This window comes from Abramis brama, assembly GCF_963993115.1.
Source record: "Abramis brama genome assembly, chromosome: 9".
NCBI classification, from domain to species: Eukaryota; Metazoa; Chordata; class Actinopteri; order Cypriniformes; family Leuciscidae; genus Abramis; species Abramis brama.
Window position 1 is genome coordinate 26,118,340 of NC_139971.1, and position 18,272 is coordinate 26,136,611.

At 35.9% G+C, this 18,272-nt stretch overlaps 1 protein-coding gene across 1 annotated transcript; it reads right to left on the reverse strand.

Annotated features, from left to right (window-relative positions):
- Positions 1-981: 981 nt before the first annotated feature.
- Positions 982-18,114, reverse strand: golim4a (golgi integral membrane protein 4a). The gene is made up of 16 exons (XM_084124106.1): positions 17,551-18,114; positions 13,612-13,686; positions 13,265-13,314; positions 12,948-13,001; positions 12,671-12,821; positions 12,439-12,521; positions 11,697-11,780; positions 9,814-9,945; positions 9,465-9,704; positions 7,875-8,119; positions 7,567-7,643; positions 6,660-6,724; positions 5,650-5,841; positions 5,326-5,394; positions 5,147-5,233; positions 982-2,308 (listed from the first exon to the last, which is right to left on the reverse strand). Exons 1-16 carry the CDS (start codon positions 17,735-17,737, stop codon positions 2,174-2,176), a joined length of 1,926 nt encoding a protein of 641 aa, XP_083980232.1. The 5' UTR covers positions 17,738-18,114; the 3' UTR covers positions 982-2,173.
- Between the last annotated feature and the right edge of the window lie 158 nt (positions 18,115-18,272).

The window sequence follows — 18,272 nt, forward strand, 5'->3', positions numbered from 1 at the left end:
GATTATCCCAGTCCGCTGACCTGAACCCTATAGAAAATGAGTGGGCTGAACTAAAGAGAAGAAGCGCCAACATGGATCTGGGAATCTGAAGGATCTGGAGAGATTCTGTATGGAGGAATGGTCTCTGATCTCTTGTCAGGTGTTCTCCAAACTCATCAGGCATTATAGGAGAAGACTCAAAAGCTGTTATCTATTATTATTATTATCTTTTATTTTAACAGGATAGTCCCATTGAGATATAAAATATCTTCTTGGTTATTGTGGCAAAAGCAGGTTTAAAAAAGTATTGAATAAAAGGGTGCCATTAATTGTGGCCAATGTGTTTTGAAGAAAAACATTTATTTTGAGATACACAAACACACCATTTATAGTCTAAATAATATACCGCTAAGTATCAAGAAAAATTTTGTTCCGTTTCATGAAGAATGAGAGGTAGAAAATATTTTTTGGGATGATCTCAGTCCATCTTGTTTTAGTATTTCATCCAAGGCTCTCGTTCTCTAAGACTGACTGCAGAACTGACGCCTGAATCTACACATTACCTCTGTGTCACTTCTGCTGCATCTCATCAGCCTTCCAGGAACTTCAGGATGAAAGCAGAGCACTCTGTTATTTTTGCTTTAGGTTCATTTTTACATTTATGTAATTAGACGAAGAGATATTTCCTCTACTCCAAACATCAGAACACCTGCCAGACTTTGTGCATGATTAAAAGAGGATGAGCAATTAATCCTTCACCAATTTTTATTCTGCTCACAATGCCATTATCAACAAAACGGCACAAAAATATTTCTCTGTAAATCACTTGCAGAACAGAAAAATAATCTATAAACATATATATATTTATTTTAAATATAAAGTATTAAAGCTGAACACTTAACAGGAAAGCTGGTTTCACCAATATTACATCAACTAATAAACCTAAAAATCATATGCATCCCAGAAAATAACAAAGGTGACAAAACAAGATTATTTCATTTTGTATAATATAAAAAACCAAAGTAAATACAAGACAAAATAAATACAATTTTTTCAATATTGTAGTGATTTAGCATACATTCAGAACAAATCATTTTGAGTAAGCTAATCCAAACATTTTGTTTACTTTTTGCATATTCAAATTCTACATCTGAATATTATGTCTCTTCTCATTTTCAATATGCCATTCATTTCTCTGTTGTCTAATGTCGTATGTTAAAGACTAACAGTAACAAAAAGACTTGAGGACCAGGTCGAGTAACATGTAGAACACTAGTACTAGTTTATACTAGTTGGCAGGTCGACTTGAAAAGAAAAGAGAAAAAATTCAATACAAATAGTTTTCAATAACAGAGACATTCGACAAAGAGATCAGGAACCAAATCATCCTGGAGAGATAGGCAGCATTTGAGGAAGTTTTCCCTATAATTTCTAGGAGGCACTTTGTGAAAAGCAAATAAAAATCGTGTTTAACTAAATTAATTTGGTTTATGTTTAGGCAGCAGTATGGTAAATAAGCACATACAGTACAGCATTTAAAAATGACTTTCAACAGCTACAATTATCTACTTGAATTACATGTAAACATTAATGTATGTTGACCCAAGCACCTTGCCAAACTCGCCCATGATGCAATATTTCTGCATTGCATTTTTCCTCAACAAGATGGATGAATTACCAACACAAGTTTGGGCAGGACCAGGTGAGGATTTAAGGCTGATTGGTGACTGCTGCCTGTCCATCAAGATCAGTCTTAACTTAAAATTAGAGTTTTTTAAAAGGGTTTACTTCAAAGATGGAATGTTTCTTGTATGTGGAGCCACAACTGAACAAAAATGGCAAATGTTTCAGTGCAAGAGTTTTTCTGATGGTTGAAATCTATGCTTTAGATTTTCGTACAGCCAAAGAAATCAAACGCAAGATATAACAGCATTTAAACTGAACTTGTTCACTGCTCCTTAGAAGAAATGACAGACAGGCGTACAGTAAAGGCAGACAGCAGGTGTTTGCTCTGTAAGTGGTTGGGCGTTTTGGTGCATCTCGGTTTCAGAGTTACGCAAACTGGAAGAAAATCCGATTGTCTATTCATCAGAACGACCCAACAGAGCCATCTCCCGGCACAATGTTTAAGAGGATGGTGTGGGAAACCCAATCCAAATGTGGCAGCGATTGGCTGTCCTTCCTTTCAATCGCCTCACATTTCTGCCCTGCGAATGGGGGGTTTATCCCCGTTGCCGCCTTCCTCCTCCTCTTCTTCCTCATAGTTCTCCTCATTGTGATGTTGGGCGAGTTGAATATCCTCCTTCACAACCTGACCTCTGACCTCTTCCTGTACAGATACAAAAAAAAACAAAAAACATATTTATATAAAAATGATAAAGTATGATGTTTGTTACACACACCTATACAAGGCACTGAGTCTGTTTGTTTGCTACTAACCACCTCAAATTTCTTTCACAAAAGAAATAAAGTGATGCCCTGCATCCGAATATGCCTATATAAGTAGGCAAAAAACATTATTTTAGCTGAGTAGTTTGTTCATGAAACAGTAGCTGAAAAGTACCCGGATGACCTGCTACTTCCAAGTGTGCATCCACTGGACACTTTACTATCCCACAAGGCCAAAGGAGGGGGTTTGTGAACGGCAGTGAAGCGACACAACTGACGCATTAGGTCACAAGACAGTGACAACATGGTAGATGTAGTATGTCCGAATTTCATTCATACTTCACACATTCATACTATCATACTAAGTACATTTCAAGTATGTAACCAAATGTAGTACCTACTATACAGTAAGCGATTTCGGGTTTGGACCAACATGAAGGTGAGTAAATGATTACAGACTTTTTCATTTGGAGTGAACTGTAACTTTAAAAGTGCACAGATGTGAATAAAGCATGAATAACATTTCCTAAATCTAAAGCCCCTTTCACAGAGATTCCGGAAAATACACTGATATGTGTCCCGGGATTGTTTGATTTGTTCATTCACACTACCAAGGATTTTCTGGAATCTGTGCGAGCGTTCACACACATCCCGTAAAGACGTGATGTGTAATGTATGCGTTGAAAACGCTAGTGCAACAATGGAAGTGTTTGCATTGCTTTAAACAACATGGCAGCTGATCAGGCATTAGATGTTGATGTGCAAACTTTGTTGTTTATTCACAACAACATGAACGTTCCGGGACTAATCCCAGCAATGTTAAGGTCCCCATCCCGGAATCAATCCTGGGACGTGTTTGCGTTCACACAGAAGGCCCTCTAGCAATTCTATGGCAATTTTCTGGGATCAGCGCTCTATGTGAAAGGGGCTTAAGAGATGAGGTGAAAATGGAGGATGGATGTTTAAAGTGGAGCTGGACTCATGACAGTAACTGAACACCGTGGAGGACTTTGCAATTGATCTGACTCACCCAACTGTGGCACTGCCAACAGTCTACAGTTACAGCGGCAGCTTGTACAAAAGAATAAGTGAAAACGTACACACACGTAAGCACTACATAACTCTCTGTGATACATTACAGTGACAGGGACCATAAAATTGTTGTCTTGGAACAGACAGCTTAACTAGAGATTCATGGTCCTGCCTTCGACAAGAAACTAAATTAACACTGCAATTAACAAATATATAATCCTTAACAGATACTAATGTATTTAAAGGTGCACTGTGTAATATTTAGGAGGATCTGTTGACAGAAATGCAATATCATATACATAACTATGTTTTCAGTGGTGTATAAAGACCTACTTAATGAACCGTTATGTTTTTATTACCTTAGAATGAGCCATTTCTATCTACATACACCGCGGGTCTTTTCCATTGAAATGCGCCGACATGTTTCTACGGTAGTCCTAAACGGACAAACGCATTTTGAAACTATGTTGTTCTTCGTGCAAAGAAGCTAGCTGAAGTCAGCGAATAAAAACACTGACACAATGATGAACAAGTAACAACTTAATTTTTCAGTAAAACGATGTTATTTTGAATATTATTAACCTAATTTCTTAATTTATATTTGTAAAGAAACCTCATTGCTTAACTGGCTACTCTCTGCTGTCTCAGACGACGATATATTTTCCTGTCGGCCACTGTAACTTCTGTTGGTTGCAATTCGCAACCTCACCACTAGAGTTCACCGCTAAAAATTACACAGTGCAAAAGATCTTTCTTCTGTATCGTCAAAGTGTTTACTGTCACTTTTGAAATTAGTGTTTACTATTTGATCACTTTAATGCATCCTTGCTGAATAAATTTCTTCCAAAAAAAAACAACAACAACAAAACACTTTTGAAGTATATATAGAGTGAATAGAGTGAATTGTCAAGTCACTATTATATTCTGGCTCTGGTCCATTCCTTAAAGCTAGGGTAGGCAATGTTTTTGCACTTTTTGTTATACTGGTTGAAACTCTCTTCACATCCGGATAGCAATTAATAATAGAAGAAGTGGTATAAATATTAAAAATTGCACATATATCTTTTGTGGATGTCTCAGGACCAAAAAATGTTCGTCCAATCATTGGATTCGGTCCAAATACAATAATAGGATGTCCTACCAGCCTGCCAAGGTATGTATTTGCATACCTCCACACAGCTGCTCACGCAGACATCTACACCATCAGCGGGTTCCATGAGGCTATGCAGAGTTGTAGACGGACACTGAGTGCCGCAAACAAACAGCAGCTGCCTTTTACAGTTCCTTCTAAAGTAAAACAATGAGCTCATGCTGCGTTCACGCCCTGTCGTAACTACAGTAATTAAGAGATGGCAACCCGTGACGTTCTACTTGGAGCTGAATTTCTGCCTTTCTATGGCAACAATATCAATGCCGAAAAGAATCTGCAACAGTCAGGTAGAGTTCTTTAAGTTGTTTATGTTCATTATTATTGTAATGTTATATGCTTTGAGACATGAGGTAATTTAACATTGTGATCATGTGTTTTGAAGGAGGCGTGGCTTTGGAGACGCTCTAAAGGGAGGGCGGGATCTCATGCTTTCAAAGCTAGCTTGATATTGCTAGCCTCTACAAAACCTGCACAGCCTACTTTTAATTGAATCATGTAAACCTAAAGGACTATTTTTAATTTATTTCATCATTGTCCAGGTATAAGTGTGATCAGCAAACCTCTTCTGAACAGCCTCGAATTATAAATATTTTGTACCTGTTCTCCATTCTCCTCATTATACGGGTCTCCCTCTCCTTCTCGCATCACCTCATGCTTCTGATTTTCAGCCAGCTCATCTTGAGCCTGGAGAGAGAAAGCCATCCCGGTTAGGGAACAAATAATATTTTTTTTTGTTTTTAGAACTGTGTGTTCTCTCATTGCATTTGTTATCCGACCTCATCATCGCCATCTTCCTGGTACTGCTCATCCAGAGCATCTTCCTGTTGGTCTGGGTTTCCAGCCATCTGCACAAAACACACAACACTTTCTCAGTTGCATAATATAAATATCCCCAGATGTCTGCAACAGTCAGATTCCCAAACTAAATCACTGTAAGTCTGTTTTTTGTTTTTATACAAAAAATGCTGTATAGCTCCACCAACACTGAAGACTCAATGGTCCACAATCTCGTTTCACACAACTATTAAACATCATGCTGAAAACATGTCACGTCTGCTGGTTAGGAGACTCCTTTCAGCTGCAAAGAACCGGTTCCTTACCACCAGTTGTTCTTCAGCAGGCGGCTGGTGTTGATTCTCTACGGCCAGGTGCATGTTGGGGTTGCCTACGGGTGCTGGCTCTTCCTCCTCCTCTACCTCATGGGCATGCCGCTGCTGCTCTGCCTCCTCAAACTCATCCTCACCCTGATTGTTGGGGTCATCCTCTGGATCAACATCCGCTCCTACAGGTCGCTGTAAGTTTGACGTATTTATCATCAGTACACGTTCACAAACAATGGCTTAAATTACTCACATTTGCAACTGAAAACAGCATGTGCAAAAAAATGTATGCTTTAAAAAGTCACTCATCAAGTTAAAAATGCAGTTTTATGAAATTCAAGGTCATAAAAAGTCTTAAATATCTTACATGGGATAAAAAACAAATATACATTTTAAATTTGGGGACAGAAAAAAAAATATTCAGATTATTAAATCTCAAAAGGAGATGACTGAATTAAATAAATATGAGCATTGCATGTTTAAAGTCAAATAATTGCGCTTTTGTGCATTCTACAGGTTCTTGGTTTCAGTGCAGTTCGCAATCAATGAATACTAAGGATTTATGCGAATAGATTGCTTATGATCTACTGTTGATAAATTGTGACAATGTTTACTTTATGGTTTTTATATTATTTTTGTAATTGTAACATGTTGTAGATTGTTGTATGAGTGCATATTTTATGTGCCTCATCTTTTTGAAAAAGCAGCCAGCTATAGTAAAACAAACAATTCAAAATAAGAGTCCCGGTGTATTTCGAGCTTGTTTATAATTATAATTAAAGTCCAACATTATAATATACATTTATAATTACAGAATTATTTAATTCAATTTGAAGCAGAAATATTAAAAAACCTAATGTACTTTTTGAAATATACATTATTTGATTAATGTGCTCCTACATTTTTAAACTTAGGAGCACATATGCTCCTTGGGAAAAGTAAGCATCAAGCCATGTTTATATGAATACTGGTGCTTGTATGTGTGTTTATAATATCATAAGGGAACACACCTCATCCTCATGTTGAGCATGGTCCTCTTCACCTTGCCCTGGCTCCTCATGGTGCGCGTTCTCCTCTACACATGACAGAGACATACAAAAGTATAATCTTCAGGGCCCAGTTTAATCTGGATCAAAATTATTTGGAAATCCCATGTTTTGCTATCCAGGATCAGATAATCCATTTTACTTCTTGCGAGAGAACACAAAAGCATTTTTCCTCCCATCTCCATGTCCCTTTAGGGTTTCCTTAAGTCCCTCATGTGACCCAGAACAAAAACGAACAAATATGCATGCAATAATTGTTAGAAATTACTGTTGTCTGGTTCATCTCTGATGATTGTGTCAATGTAGTTTATATAGAGTGATTAAAAAAAAACTTAAAATTAAATATATATAAAAAAAATTGTTTGATATCGACAGCTGTTTATTTTATTGCACTAAAATCTATATTTTTTACTTTACTGTACTGAAAGGCTTAATAGGTAGCCTAATGTCTACTACTTTATTACTTTACAGTTAAACTAATCAAGAACAAAATAAAAAATATCAATGTGTAAATATATATTTCTTTATACAAATGTTGTATTTTTTGACCAGTTTTAAAGTTTTATTACATTTTTGTTCCTGAAATCCACCCTTCTGCTGGGATCAGGATAATCCAGATTTTTTCGATCAAAGGTATCCCAATCTATTTTGGCATCCAAGATTGGATTTTGTGATCTAATCTGATTTTTAGAATATTTTTTCTCCCTTCGTTTCAACAACCAATTTTCAAGATTTGATCCAATCCGATAAGATTACTTTTGAACAACTGGTCCCAGATATTAAAATTGCACCAAACATTTAAGAAATCACTTTTGAGGCACCACGAGTAAAAAGTAGCACTGCTATCACGACAAACCACATAAATTGTCACCTTTCTCATCATCTATCTGTGGCTCTTCTTCTCCCTGGACAATATCAGCATCTATGTTTTCATACTGTGCCTTTTTCCTGGTAAATACAAAAAATAAAAGGATTTATAAAACAAATCATTGCAGTTTCCTGGCTTAGATCACTGTGACAAGAACAGTAAAATAACAAATAAACACGCACAAATGACCATTCTTCATTACTGCAAAAAGTATTGTTAAAAATACATGTAATTACGAATTATTATTATTTTTATATATTGTATTACATATTTATTTTTATAACTGTATAACTCGAGGGAGGGCCTCTGACCGGAGCATCTCTTGCTGGAGTTTTTGCTCTTTGAGATCGGCTTCTCTGTTCAGCTGTTCCTCTCTCGCTCTCTGCAGACGTAATCTTTCCTCTCTCTCCTTCTGCTGCTGCAGCTGCTGTTTCTGCAGGGTTTCCTGACGCAGGTGCAACTGTCTGCGCTCCTCCGCCAGCTGCGCAGCCAGACGCTGCTGCTCCTGCTGCTGTTCGTATGCAGACTTCACCCGCTCCACCTGCGCTGGCGCCACCTGGAGGCAGAACAGAAGAGTGAGGGCCTTACAATGGGAAATTAGTTCAATGTTAGAAGACAATGCAGGGAGGTGGACTGGCTAAGATAGCATCTCAATATTTATAATAATAACGAAAACATACAGAATGAAAACATACTGATGTTCAGACTGCAGGCAAATCGGATTTTTTCTCAAATCAGATCTTTTCAAGCAGACTGTCAAATTAGATTTGTGTGTCCGCTTCAGACATAACCAACCTATCTGCATGGGTTGCTTAGGTAACAACGTAAGCGTACCAACGTATGCGATGAGGCTTTCTAATGATGCAGGAAAAATTAAAAGCATCATCTCGCTCTCCAAATAAGCGCCCTATTGAGTCTCGGTGCAGAACTCTTCCGTCGCACAAGAAAAACTCAGCAACGGAGGAGACTGATATATATCTATGAATGCATGAATATTTCCGTCACTGGTTTTAACGTTATCGTTGTGTGTCACATTAAGAGTGATGCATAAGACAATTTGAAATCTGATTTGAGCAGCCAGTGTCCAGACTGAGACGCATTTGTAAAAATCTGATTGGAATCGCATTTCACACAAACGATTTAAAAAAAAAAAAAAAAAAAAAAAAAACTGATTTCATGTGTTTTTTGGGAAATGCAAAATCTGCATATGCAAAGAATTTTTGCTCGCAGTCTGAACATAGCCATAGTGTGTTTTAAATTAGATGGAACTTTTTTTCAATTAATACTTGATAAAAAAGCATTCAAAACAAAAAAATTTGTCTTTCTGACCAATTGGCTAAAAATGTCTAGGTAGGCAGCTTTCTATGCTAGACTACCGTTCAAAAGTTTTGGGTCTTTGTGTATGTTCATTTTTAAAGAAATGAATACATCTATTTAGGAAAGATGCATTAAATTGATCAAAAGTGAGAGTAAAGACATTTATAATGTTACAAAACAAATGAAGAATCCTGAAAATAAAAGCATAATTTTAAACTGCACAGCTGTTGTTAACATTGATAATAATAATAGCATATTAGAATGATTTCTGAAGGATCATGTGACACTGAAGACTGGAGTAATGTTGTGAAAATTAAGGTTTGCCATCACAGGAATAAATTACATTTTGAAATATATGTATTTACATAGAAAATAGTTATTTAAAATAGTAATATGAATGATTTACAATATTACATTTGTTACTGTATTTTTGTTACTGTATTTTTTACACCATTGGGGAGCAAAATAAAATCTTACCAACCCCAAACTTTTGAACGCTAATGTAGCCAATGGCTACTAGCCATACTAGTTTATTGGTAATTTATCTAATGTTTGCATTCGCTAGATGTCGCTAGAGTTCTGACCTCGTGAACGTGACGTTGCTCCCTTTCTAGCGCATTTTCATCTGGTTGGTTGGCCTGTGGCTCCTCCTCCTCCACTTCATTATGTGGCACATCAAACTCCTCCTCTAGTTTCTGAGGTTGCCCCGCCTGCTCCATCTCCTCCTCTGCCAGCTCTCTCCTCCTCTCCTCGGCTCCTCCCATTTCGCCAACCTCCTCCTTGTGGTGCGATTCAGGCTTCTCGTCCTCGTGGTGTTTCTCCATCTGAGGGAGATCCACATGAAACAGATCTCATTCTTCACCATTTAAACCAGTGACACGAGTGGGGGAAAACCTCAGTTTTGAATGCATGATGGATAAACGGTTTTAATACCTCTGGCTGAGCATCCTGGGGTTGATTGTTTTTTTCTGCGTTCTCGTTCTGGACGGGCCGATCAGCTGCATGTCTCAGACTGGGCATCTTACTGAGCGTCTCCTTCAGCTGTTTATATTCATCCACCTGAACCTGGAACCCATCGAGACCGACTACATCAGTACAACACCACACATCAGAGTAAAGGCTTCATATACTCTGTTGAAAGGTTACATGAGCGATGGTTTGGTGGTTAACAAACACAGCAAGCCAAAATCAAGAGCCTGACATAAGGCAGAAGAGAAAGAGATTAAAGGCCATCACGAGGGAAACACATCCAGATCAGAAAGAAAACTAGAGCAATCTATATCAATAATTGCATAATTACTTGAATAATGAATTGAGAACCTAAAGCAACATTTATTTAATTGACAAAATTCTACAAAACTACTTGGTTTTCATTTTATTTACTAATTTAATTTAATCATATTATTTTAGAACTTGAAGCAAAATGTATTTAATTGATAAAAAGAAAAAGAAATGTATGTATTTGATATTTAATTCATATTTAATAATTTAATATTTATACTTTTAAAATAAATTATTTTGTTTTAGAAAGTAAAGTTTGTTTTAAAGCAAAATGTATTTAATTGAAAGAATACTAGAGAACTACATGGTTTTAAATGTATTTATTTCTATTCAAATTATATTATATTTATTTATGTTCAAACGCATATTATTTTTGTTCTGTTTTCAAATTTGTTAATGATTGAACTTAAATGTAGGTCTTTAAAAATGTTTAATGTCATTGATACTAAACATTGCAGGTTCTTGTACATCAGCTTTGTACCTCTTGCATCTTATTTTGTTCTTGCACCTATTTAAAGAAAAGTAAATAAAGACTTCAAATTTGGGTCACACAATGCAAATGTATGACTTCAAAAGACTATTCTTTTAAATCATACTACTGTTTTATCGTCCTCAACTCATACCCAAGATCCTGCAATCCTAACCTAACCTTTCTCCTAGTCCTTCTTCTCTAGGGTGCAGTACCTGTTTTCTTTTCTGTTTGAATGCCAAGTGTTGCCAGCATATGGAAGGAAAATATCACTCTGTATCTCACACACACACTAAACCCAATGCCTCCCAGCATCCTTCTCTATCATCCTGGGAAAGCAGATAATGACAGTTCTAATTAACGAGCATCTGTACATCTGCTTTCTCTAAGCCACAGAGAAAGAGCGAGTAAACATGAAGTACAGCATGTGTGGCTTATCAGAGTCGTGCACATTTTAGCATGCTAAACAAATGCAAGAAGTTCAGAGAAACGAGAGTGAGAGCGTGTGCAAGAGATCATAATGGCCTTGTGGAATGTGACCGGACTTGAAACGCAGGCTTAGTCCAGTCTGACAAGCTTGCATAAGCAGGGCTGCAGTCTAACTGAATCAGCAGGGTCATGCTCTGCTTTCACACTGAGAGCATTTCTACTTCTAGGCAGTGCTTTGCAGAAAATATAATAAAACATATTAGCTCTGTTTCAAAACCTTGCTTCCTACATAAGCAACATCCTAACCACCATGGTTACCGTCATAGGCGACGTCATGAAGCCACATAAATAACACTCCTAAATTGCACAGGAGAAGCAACTTATTTGTCACAACTTACAATAAGCAGTTGATGTGTTTAGATAATGACACAATGCTCGAACAAGTGTGAAAATGCATGCAATAATCTAATTGTATTACACTAAACTATTTGCTTGCTGCTTACATGAGCTCTGTGAAACTTGACTTTCACAGGAAATGCTCTGCATAGCATTTGAGCTGTCAGTGGAACAGCACACACACTCCTGCACCTGCTTAAAGCGCATGCACACACACACACACACACACACACACCCTAACCTGTGCCGCAGCTAGCGCACTCTTGTGGTCCTCCAGGGTCAACACAAGCTGATCGTGGCTGGTTTTTAGGTTCTTGTGCTGTTGCTATAAGAGGAACCATCACAGGCAAAGCTCAAATACAAGCATTCAGGATAACCACACTGAATATTAGTATGGACCGTGTGATAAAGCTAAATTATAATCATCATAAATACAATTGCCTGATAACAATTTCTCCCTTTGTAATGTGATAAAATAATCACATATTATTTTAACTGATAATTATCATTTTTGAATTTTAATTATAAGCACAGTAAAACGGTAACAATTGCAATTACAATTGTAATATCTGTTGACCTGATGTCATTTAGAATATTTAAAAAAAAAAAAAAAAATTAAATATCAAATGTATTACATTATATTATATATGGTTAATAAACATTAAATTTAAATATACAGTAACAGAAATATAAATAGAATTATTTATTATTAATTATTTATTGACTTGCTTTTTTCTTTACATAAAAAAAAATGTATATCAATGGTCTTGAAATATGATTCCGTTTCTTCGTGCTAAATATATTTTCTAATTTTATTTATTTATTTGTTTGTGAATTTTTGGGCTGCCATAACCAGACATTTTCACAAGATTTACCCCTTTTAACTGTGGCAAACAGTACGCATGGCTTAATTATCCATAATAACCATAAAACATATTTTGTACTATTGCTCTAAAAAGACCCATAGGGCTTTTCGGTTTTACCCTGGTATCCTGAAGTTGCACATAGATGTCCTGATGAGCCTTTCTCAACTGCTTGTTTTCTTCACGTAGCTTAAATTCATTATCTGGGAAAGAAAGAGAATGAGAAAGGCAGCTGAAATGACTGTAGCTTTTACTTCCACCATAAAGACACCAGTACGCAACATGATGCTAGAGTCTTTGTGGTGGTTGCCAGGGTGTGATTGCTAAGAGAAAGATGGTGAGAACATGATACCTTTGAGCTTAGAAATCTCAGACTCTTTGGTCTGATGAAGCTGGCCAAGTCTCAGTTTATGTTCATCTAATGCCTTGTTGTGTTCATCTCCCTGTAGCTGATGTCGCTCTTGTAGTTCGTAATACTGCTTTTTTAGATCGTCATGCTGGTTCTGATGGTAAACACACACACATACGCACACAACAGTGAATTATCTGTGTTTGCCGTGGGAAGAAAATACATACTGCATTTTGCAGTACATCACAAAACATCATTTTTTTGAGTTTTTCCAACTGACCTTCAAAATCTGATGCTGGGAATGCAGAGAATTAAACCTGACGCTGGCATCTTGCTGTAAACAAAACAAATGCAAACAAATCTGGTCATTTTGTAAGCATGGCATCATGTCTCTCTAAATGCCATGCCAGAAAGCCACAGGCCGTGATATTCGAGAAATTTATGGTTTGCATACAAACAACCAGATGAGTATTTGACTGCAGGGCAAGTGTATGTTTTCTCTCGAAAAACTTAGCTTCCCTGCATTTCAACTAGTTTTACAACTCAAATTTTTACTGAAAACAAATTCTTCATGCCGTAGCTCTCAAAACAACATACCTTTTCTTTGTTGAGAGACTGCTGAGACTCTATTTTATACACAAGATAATCTGTGAGGAAAAGGCAAAAACAAGTATTACAGCAGAGACAAATGCAATACTTAGGCTATTATGCTAATTAATTAACTATTACATGATATTATTTTGCAAAGACATTCATACATTTTTAAGTGTGGCTTAAAAGTCCAAATACTCTTAGGATAGTATTAACTTGACACTTGGCATAACATGGCTGCTTTGGGCTGCACCGGTTTATCCATCATGCAAGCTACAGGATGTCATTACACTTCATCATTTCCTCTTCATCAATTAGTCACTGATGTTGTCATATATTATAAACAAACTTGCCTTCTTTGGCTTTTTTATGCTCAAGCCGCTCCTTCTGAAGAGACTTCTCCAACCTAGAGCGATGCTCGTACACAACTGACAGGAAGAAAGAGAGAAAAATACATTTTTGTATTGGTGCTGACCAGTGTTGGGGAAAGTTACTTTTAAAAGTAATCCGTTACAATATTGTATTCCTCCATAAAAAGTAACTAATTGCGTTAATTGGTTACTTTTTACGGAAAGCAATGCGTTGCGTTACTTTTTCTCACCTGGGCTGGGCTTGCTTGTTTGTTTTTTAATAACTAAATCTCTGCAAACATATTATGGTATTTTTATGCTTTAGTACAGTCAAAAAGTTACATACAGCACCTTTAAAATTTAAATGCATAATCCAAAGGTCAGACAGTTTTGTACAATGAAAGTTTATTTAAATTTAGCTGATATCTGATATATTCCTTGGTTATCTTTCAGCTACAGTTTGAGTTATATCTTAACTTCTGGTCTATGCAAAAATGCAAACAAATGTGCATCTCACACATATCTCCATGCCATTTTTTCACCATATGGCACAATGAAAGTTATGTCTTTGAGACAGCGTAATGCACCATGTGTGTTTTCAAACACAATAACGTGTCCTATGCTGAAATGACACTAAATTGGAGTTATACAGCTTAATTATACATGAAAATATATAGTTTTGCACAACCCAACATCGAAAAAGTGATTTTACTAAACAGACTAATCCAGAATTCTGAACTCTTGAATTCATATGGCTATAGATGCCGTGTTTTAAAAGATATAAATTTAAAGATACATTAATTTAAACAGTCAAACAAAAAAAAAGTATAGCATGCTGTTAACATGCAAACAAAGCACCAGTGCTAAAAATATATATAAAAAAAATCTAGATACCCCAACACAATCTCCTCACAACAAGCATCTTTTACAGTACCATAATCAGAAGGTAAAGTAAGCCGAGCTATTTTTAAGACTCTCCCCACTGTGTGAACCACTGACCCATTGAGTGCCACATTCAACCCTCTTAATTTCTCTCTAATGGCATCAGATTGAAAGGTTGAGCCGTCTGCTCTTTTTACACGTAACATGAGCTACACCAGCAAAATCTGAAATGCCTCAGGAAATGAGGCCTGGCAGAGGCTTTCCTCCCCATATTTGTGTTTGTCCAGCAGCGTGGGTTGTTCGTTGAACTGCATTATTACAGTGAAGTCATGGTATGCATCCTCGGACCCCTTGCCTCTTGTCTTGTATCCTCCTATTACTTTCATCATTACATAACAGACACGTCAAGTACTTATTATACTGATTAAAGAGATTGTGCAGTGATTAAGACTCAAAGAAGGCAGTAATCACAGGACCTCCTAGTGGTTACAATAACAATTAAAAGTAAAATCGTTTGTGCAATAAGCAGCACATATGCTTAGGAAATAAAATATATGTTGGCTCAAGGACCCAAGGCTATTTTTTAATAGAACAAGTATTATTAATGACTGTTATAAATTACTATGCATCATTTATCATAATTAATGATATAATAATTATAAATAATACAAATAATAAATTAAATCTTACATACATGTTTTGTATATTTTCAAATCATAATCATATTTTTCATTGTCAAGAAAAAGATCTGACGTGTATAAATATAATAAATGTAAAGCAACTTATTATAAATTTACAATTAATTGTATAACCCTAACCCAAACCCTAACAGTTATAAAATAAAAAAATCTAAATCGCTTACTGCAGGTAGTTAAATAAACACATAAATAATTTTTTACAATAAAAAAGTATGTTATATACTTTTGTATTATATTTATATAGTTTTTTTAAATAGTTCAGATCTTGACAAAAACAACGATGATGATTAATATTTTTTTAGAGAAATGTTTATATTTGTACAAATATATTTATGTATTTATTTAACTTCCTGCAGTAAGTGATTTAGAATTTTTATTGTTTTATTTTATAATTGTTAAATAATTAATTATGATTAATCAGTCATTTATAATGAATTGTTTTATATTTATTATATGTATATGTCAGATCTTTGTCTTGACAACATAAAATATTAATAATTATTTTTTTATTTAAAATATTTTTATATTTAAATTAACAAAAAACATTTATTTATTTATTTATTTTCCTACAGTAAAATATTTACTTTAGTTTATAATTATTATCCAGACGCAGTGTCTCGTTACACTTTAAAAGGGAAACTCTTTTACCCCAGGTAATTTTAAACAAATACATATTTATTTATTTTATTACAAATATAAATATGTTTCTAAAAAAACATTTTTAATCATATTTGTTGTAGTCATGGACTGCAGGCTAGCAAATGAAAAATCTATTGTTGAGCATTTAAATTAAATCTATTTTGTTGAAGTCTCATTCATTGTCATTCAATTGCAACAGGAGTACATTATTAGCTATCAACCATTGAGAATCAACCCTTGATTACATTTGAGCTTATAAGTGAATACAACCAGTAAAACTCAAACGATTCTGATATACTAAAATGTGGAGCAGATGTATATTCAGTATTACATTACATGATTGAATGCACAAACAAAACCCCCTCCAAACTCAAAACATTTGAGAAGAACGGAACCGAAAATGTGGCATGCAACTCAATATTGCAATATTGCAAAGTAACAAAACTATAGTTTCATCTGCCAACAGTTTAACATGTATTTACCAGTAATCTAAAAACAAGGGCCATTTCGTCGTACCCTTTTTGCAGCTAGCATATTGAGCTTGGACAAGCAGAAAAACTGCGAAGCCAATCTCTGTAAGTCTGGGACAATGAAAGACTGTGATTTTAGGCACAGGTTGAAACAAAATGTTCTGCATAAAAATGAGCATCTTCAACGGCAGCTGCAGGGAATCACTGCAGTATCTACAAAAACACTCAGACATTCCTAGAATTTCAATACCTTAACAACCAGTTTGACCAGTTTCAAGTTATGTGTGAACTGCAGCAAAGTTGGATTTGGAGCAAAACACTTTGTTTGAGTTCCATGAAAAAGGTTTGCAAACTGTGGTGTTTCATGTAGATGTGTCGTGTAGATGATTACATTGCTATATGGAATCATTTTATATGGTTTGATCTAACAATTAAAGTCAGCATGAAACAGAAGTTGCAATCATCTTTTTTTCCCTATATATATCCAGCTTCTTGAACAAGTAAAAATGTAGGGGTGGATTTGATTTTGTCCATGGGGAATTCATTTGGATCTTTGTGGTTTGCTTTTGCTGTGATGTCATGTTAGTGACATGTTGTCCCACCCTCGTGCCAGTTAACACTTCAGAGAAGTGATTAAAGATTAGGAGGGCACATGAATTTAAAACGATATGCACTGATAAATCATTTATAATAAATACTGCAATATTCTATTAATTCCATTATGATTTCATGGTGACTTAAATCCACACAAAAAAAGCTACCCCAATCTATCGCATTCTATTCTGTTCTATTCTCAAGATAAAGGTGTGAAATATTCAGAAACATTTGTCACCAATTCAACAGCTTGTCATTATTTTATGTCATTTGAAATTTTTCTGGAACTTTTTGGTTACCAGCCCCGATCTTTCTTAAAGTGGTAGTCATAATTTAGCCTACTCATCTTCATGTCTATCCCTTTAACCAATAGACAACGTTGCCCCATTCTATTCTATTCTATTCTATTCTATTCTATTCTATTCTATTCTATTCTCATTAAATGGTCTTGACACTAAAAAATGTCTTTGTGCTTTGAAATGTGCTTTAAAACTTTCGATTACCTCTCTAGATCTTCAACCATTAAGCAACAACACCACAAACAATAGATATCCTGCAAGATCACTCACAATAAACTACATTTTAGAGCTCGTAAGTTGCCAAAGTTTGGGAGAATGTTTCTTGCGCCGTGACGTCATCAAGACGACGTGTGTTTTTACCTTGAAGCTGAGCGGAAAGAGACTCCTGGTGCTGCTGATATTTCAGGGCCATCTCTTCTGTCCTCTTCAGCTGTTTGTGCATCTCATAAGACACCATCCCACCGTAGATCATCCCGAACACCACCGTGACCAGTAAGAGAGATTGGAAAATCTTCTTCTGCTTCCTGGAGCACACGCCGTTGCCCATGTTCCCTTCTCTCCTGGATTCCACAGAAACGTTCCTGGGAATGATTTTCTCTTCACTCTTCAGTATAGAAACAACTCTGTCCCCTCCGAGATTCTTCTTGAAACATTATATTTCTGGACTGTTGCTCAAACGAGATATATATCTGAAATGTTTCCCCAAGTTTTCCAAATACATTCAACAGTTTAAAGAAAGTAACGAATCCGGTTGTATTTGGTCCTCGTGCTTAGCCAAAGCTCTGTGAAGATGTTTACATAGTGAAAAGCAGCCTTTTTTTTAATAATTATCTGAAGTTTAGAGAGGCCTAATCGCACCTTTCGGTACGTGTCACCTAGAACTGCAGCAGCTCATCCAGCGCTGAAGGAAATCCCGCCCCTCACAAACATTCCATTGTTTTGATTGGTCATGGTCCATGTCAATCAATAGAGGTTCGCTCTAAGGGGAGGGGCGTGTCTCTGAAGGTCTCCGAAAGCAGAAAGTAAGGAAATTCGCAATTAGGAACATTTTGACACTTTTGAACCACTTTTCAGGGTCAGTA

Coding starts and splice junctions, on each gene's coding strand:
- golim4a (XM_084124106.1), bottom strand. CDS start 17,737: ATGGGCAACGGCGTGTGCTCCAGGAAGCAGAAGAAGATTTTCCAATCT. Junction 13,687..17,550: donor TCTTTCCGCTCAGCTTCAAG/GTAAAAACACAC, acceptor TCTTCCTGTCAG/TTGTGTACGAGCATCGCTCT. Junction 5,234..5,325: donor AGGAAGATGGCGATGATGAG/GTCGGATAACAA, acceptor TTCTCTCTCCAG/GCTCAAGATGAGCTGGCTGA.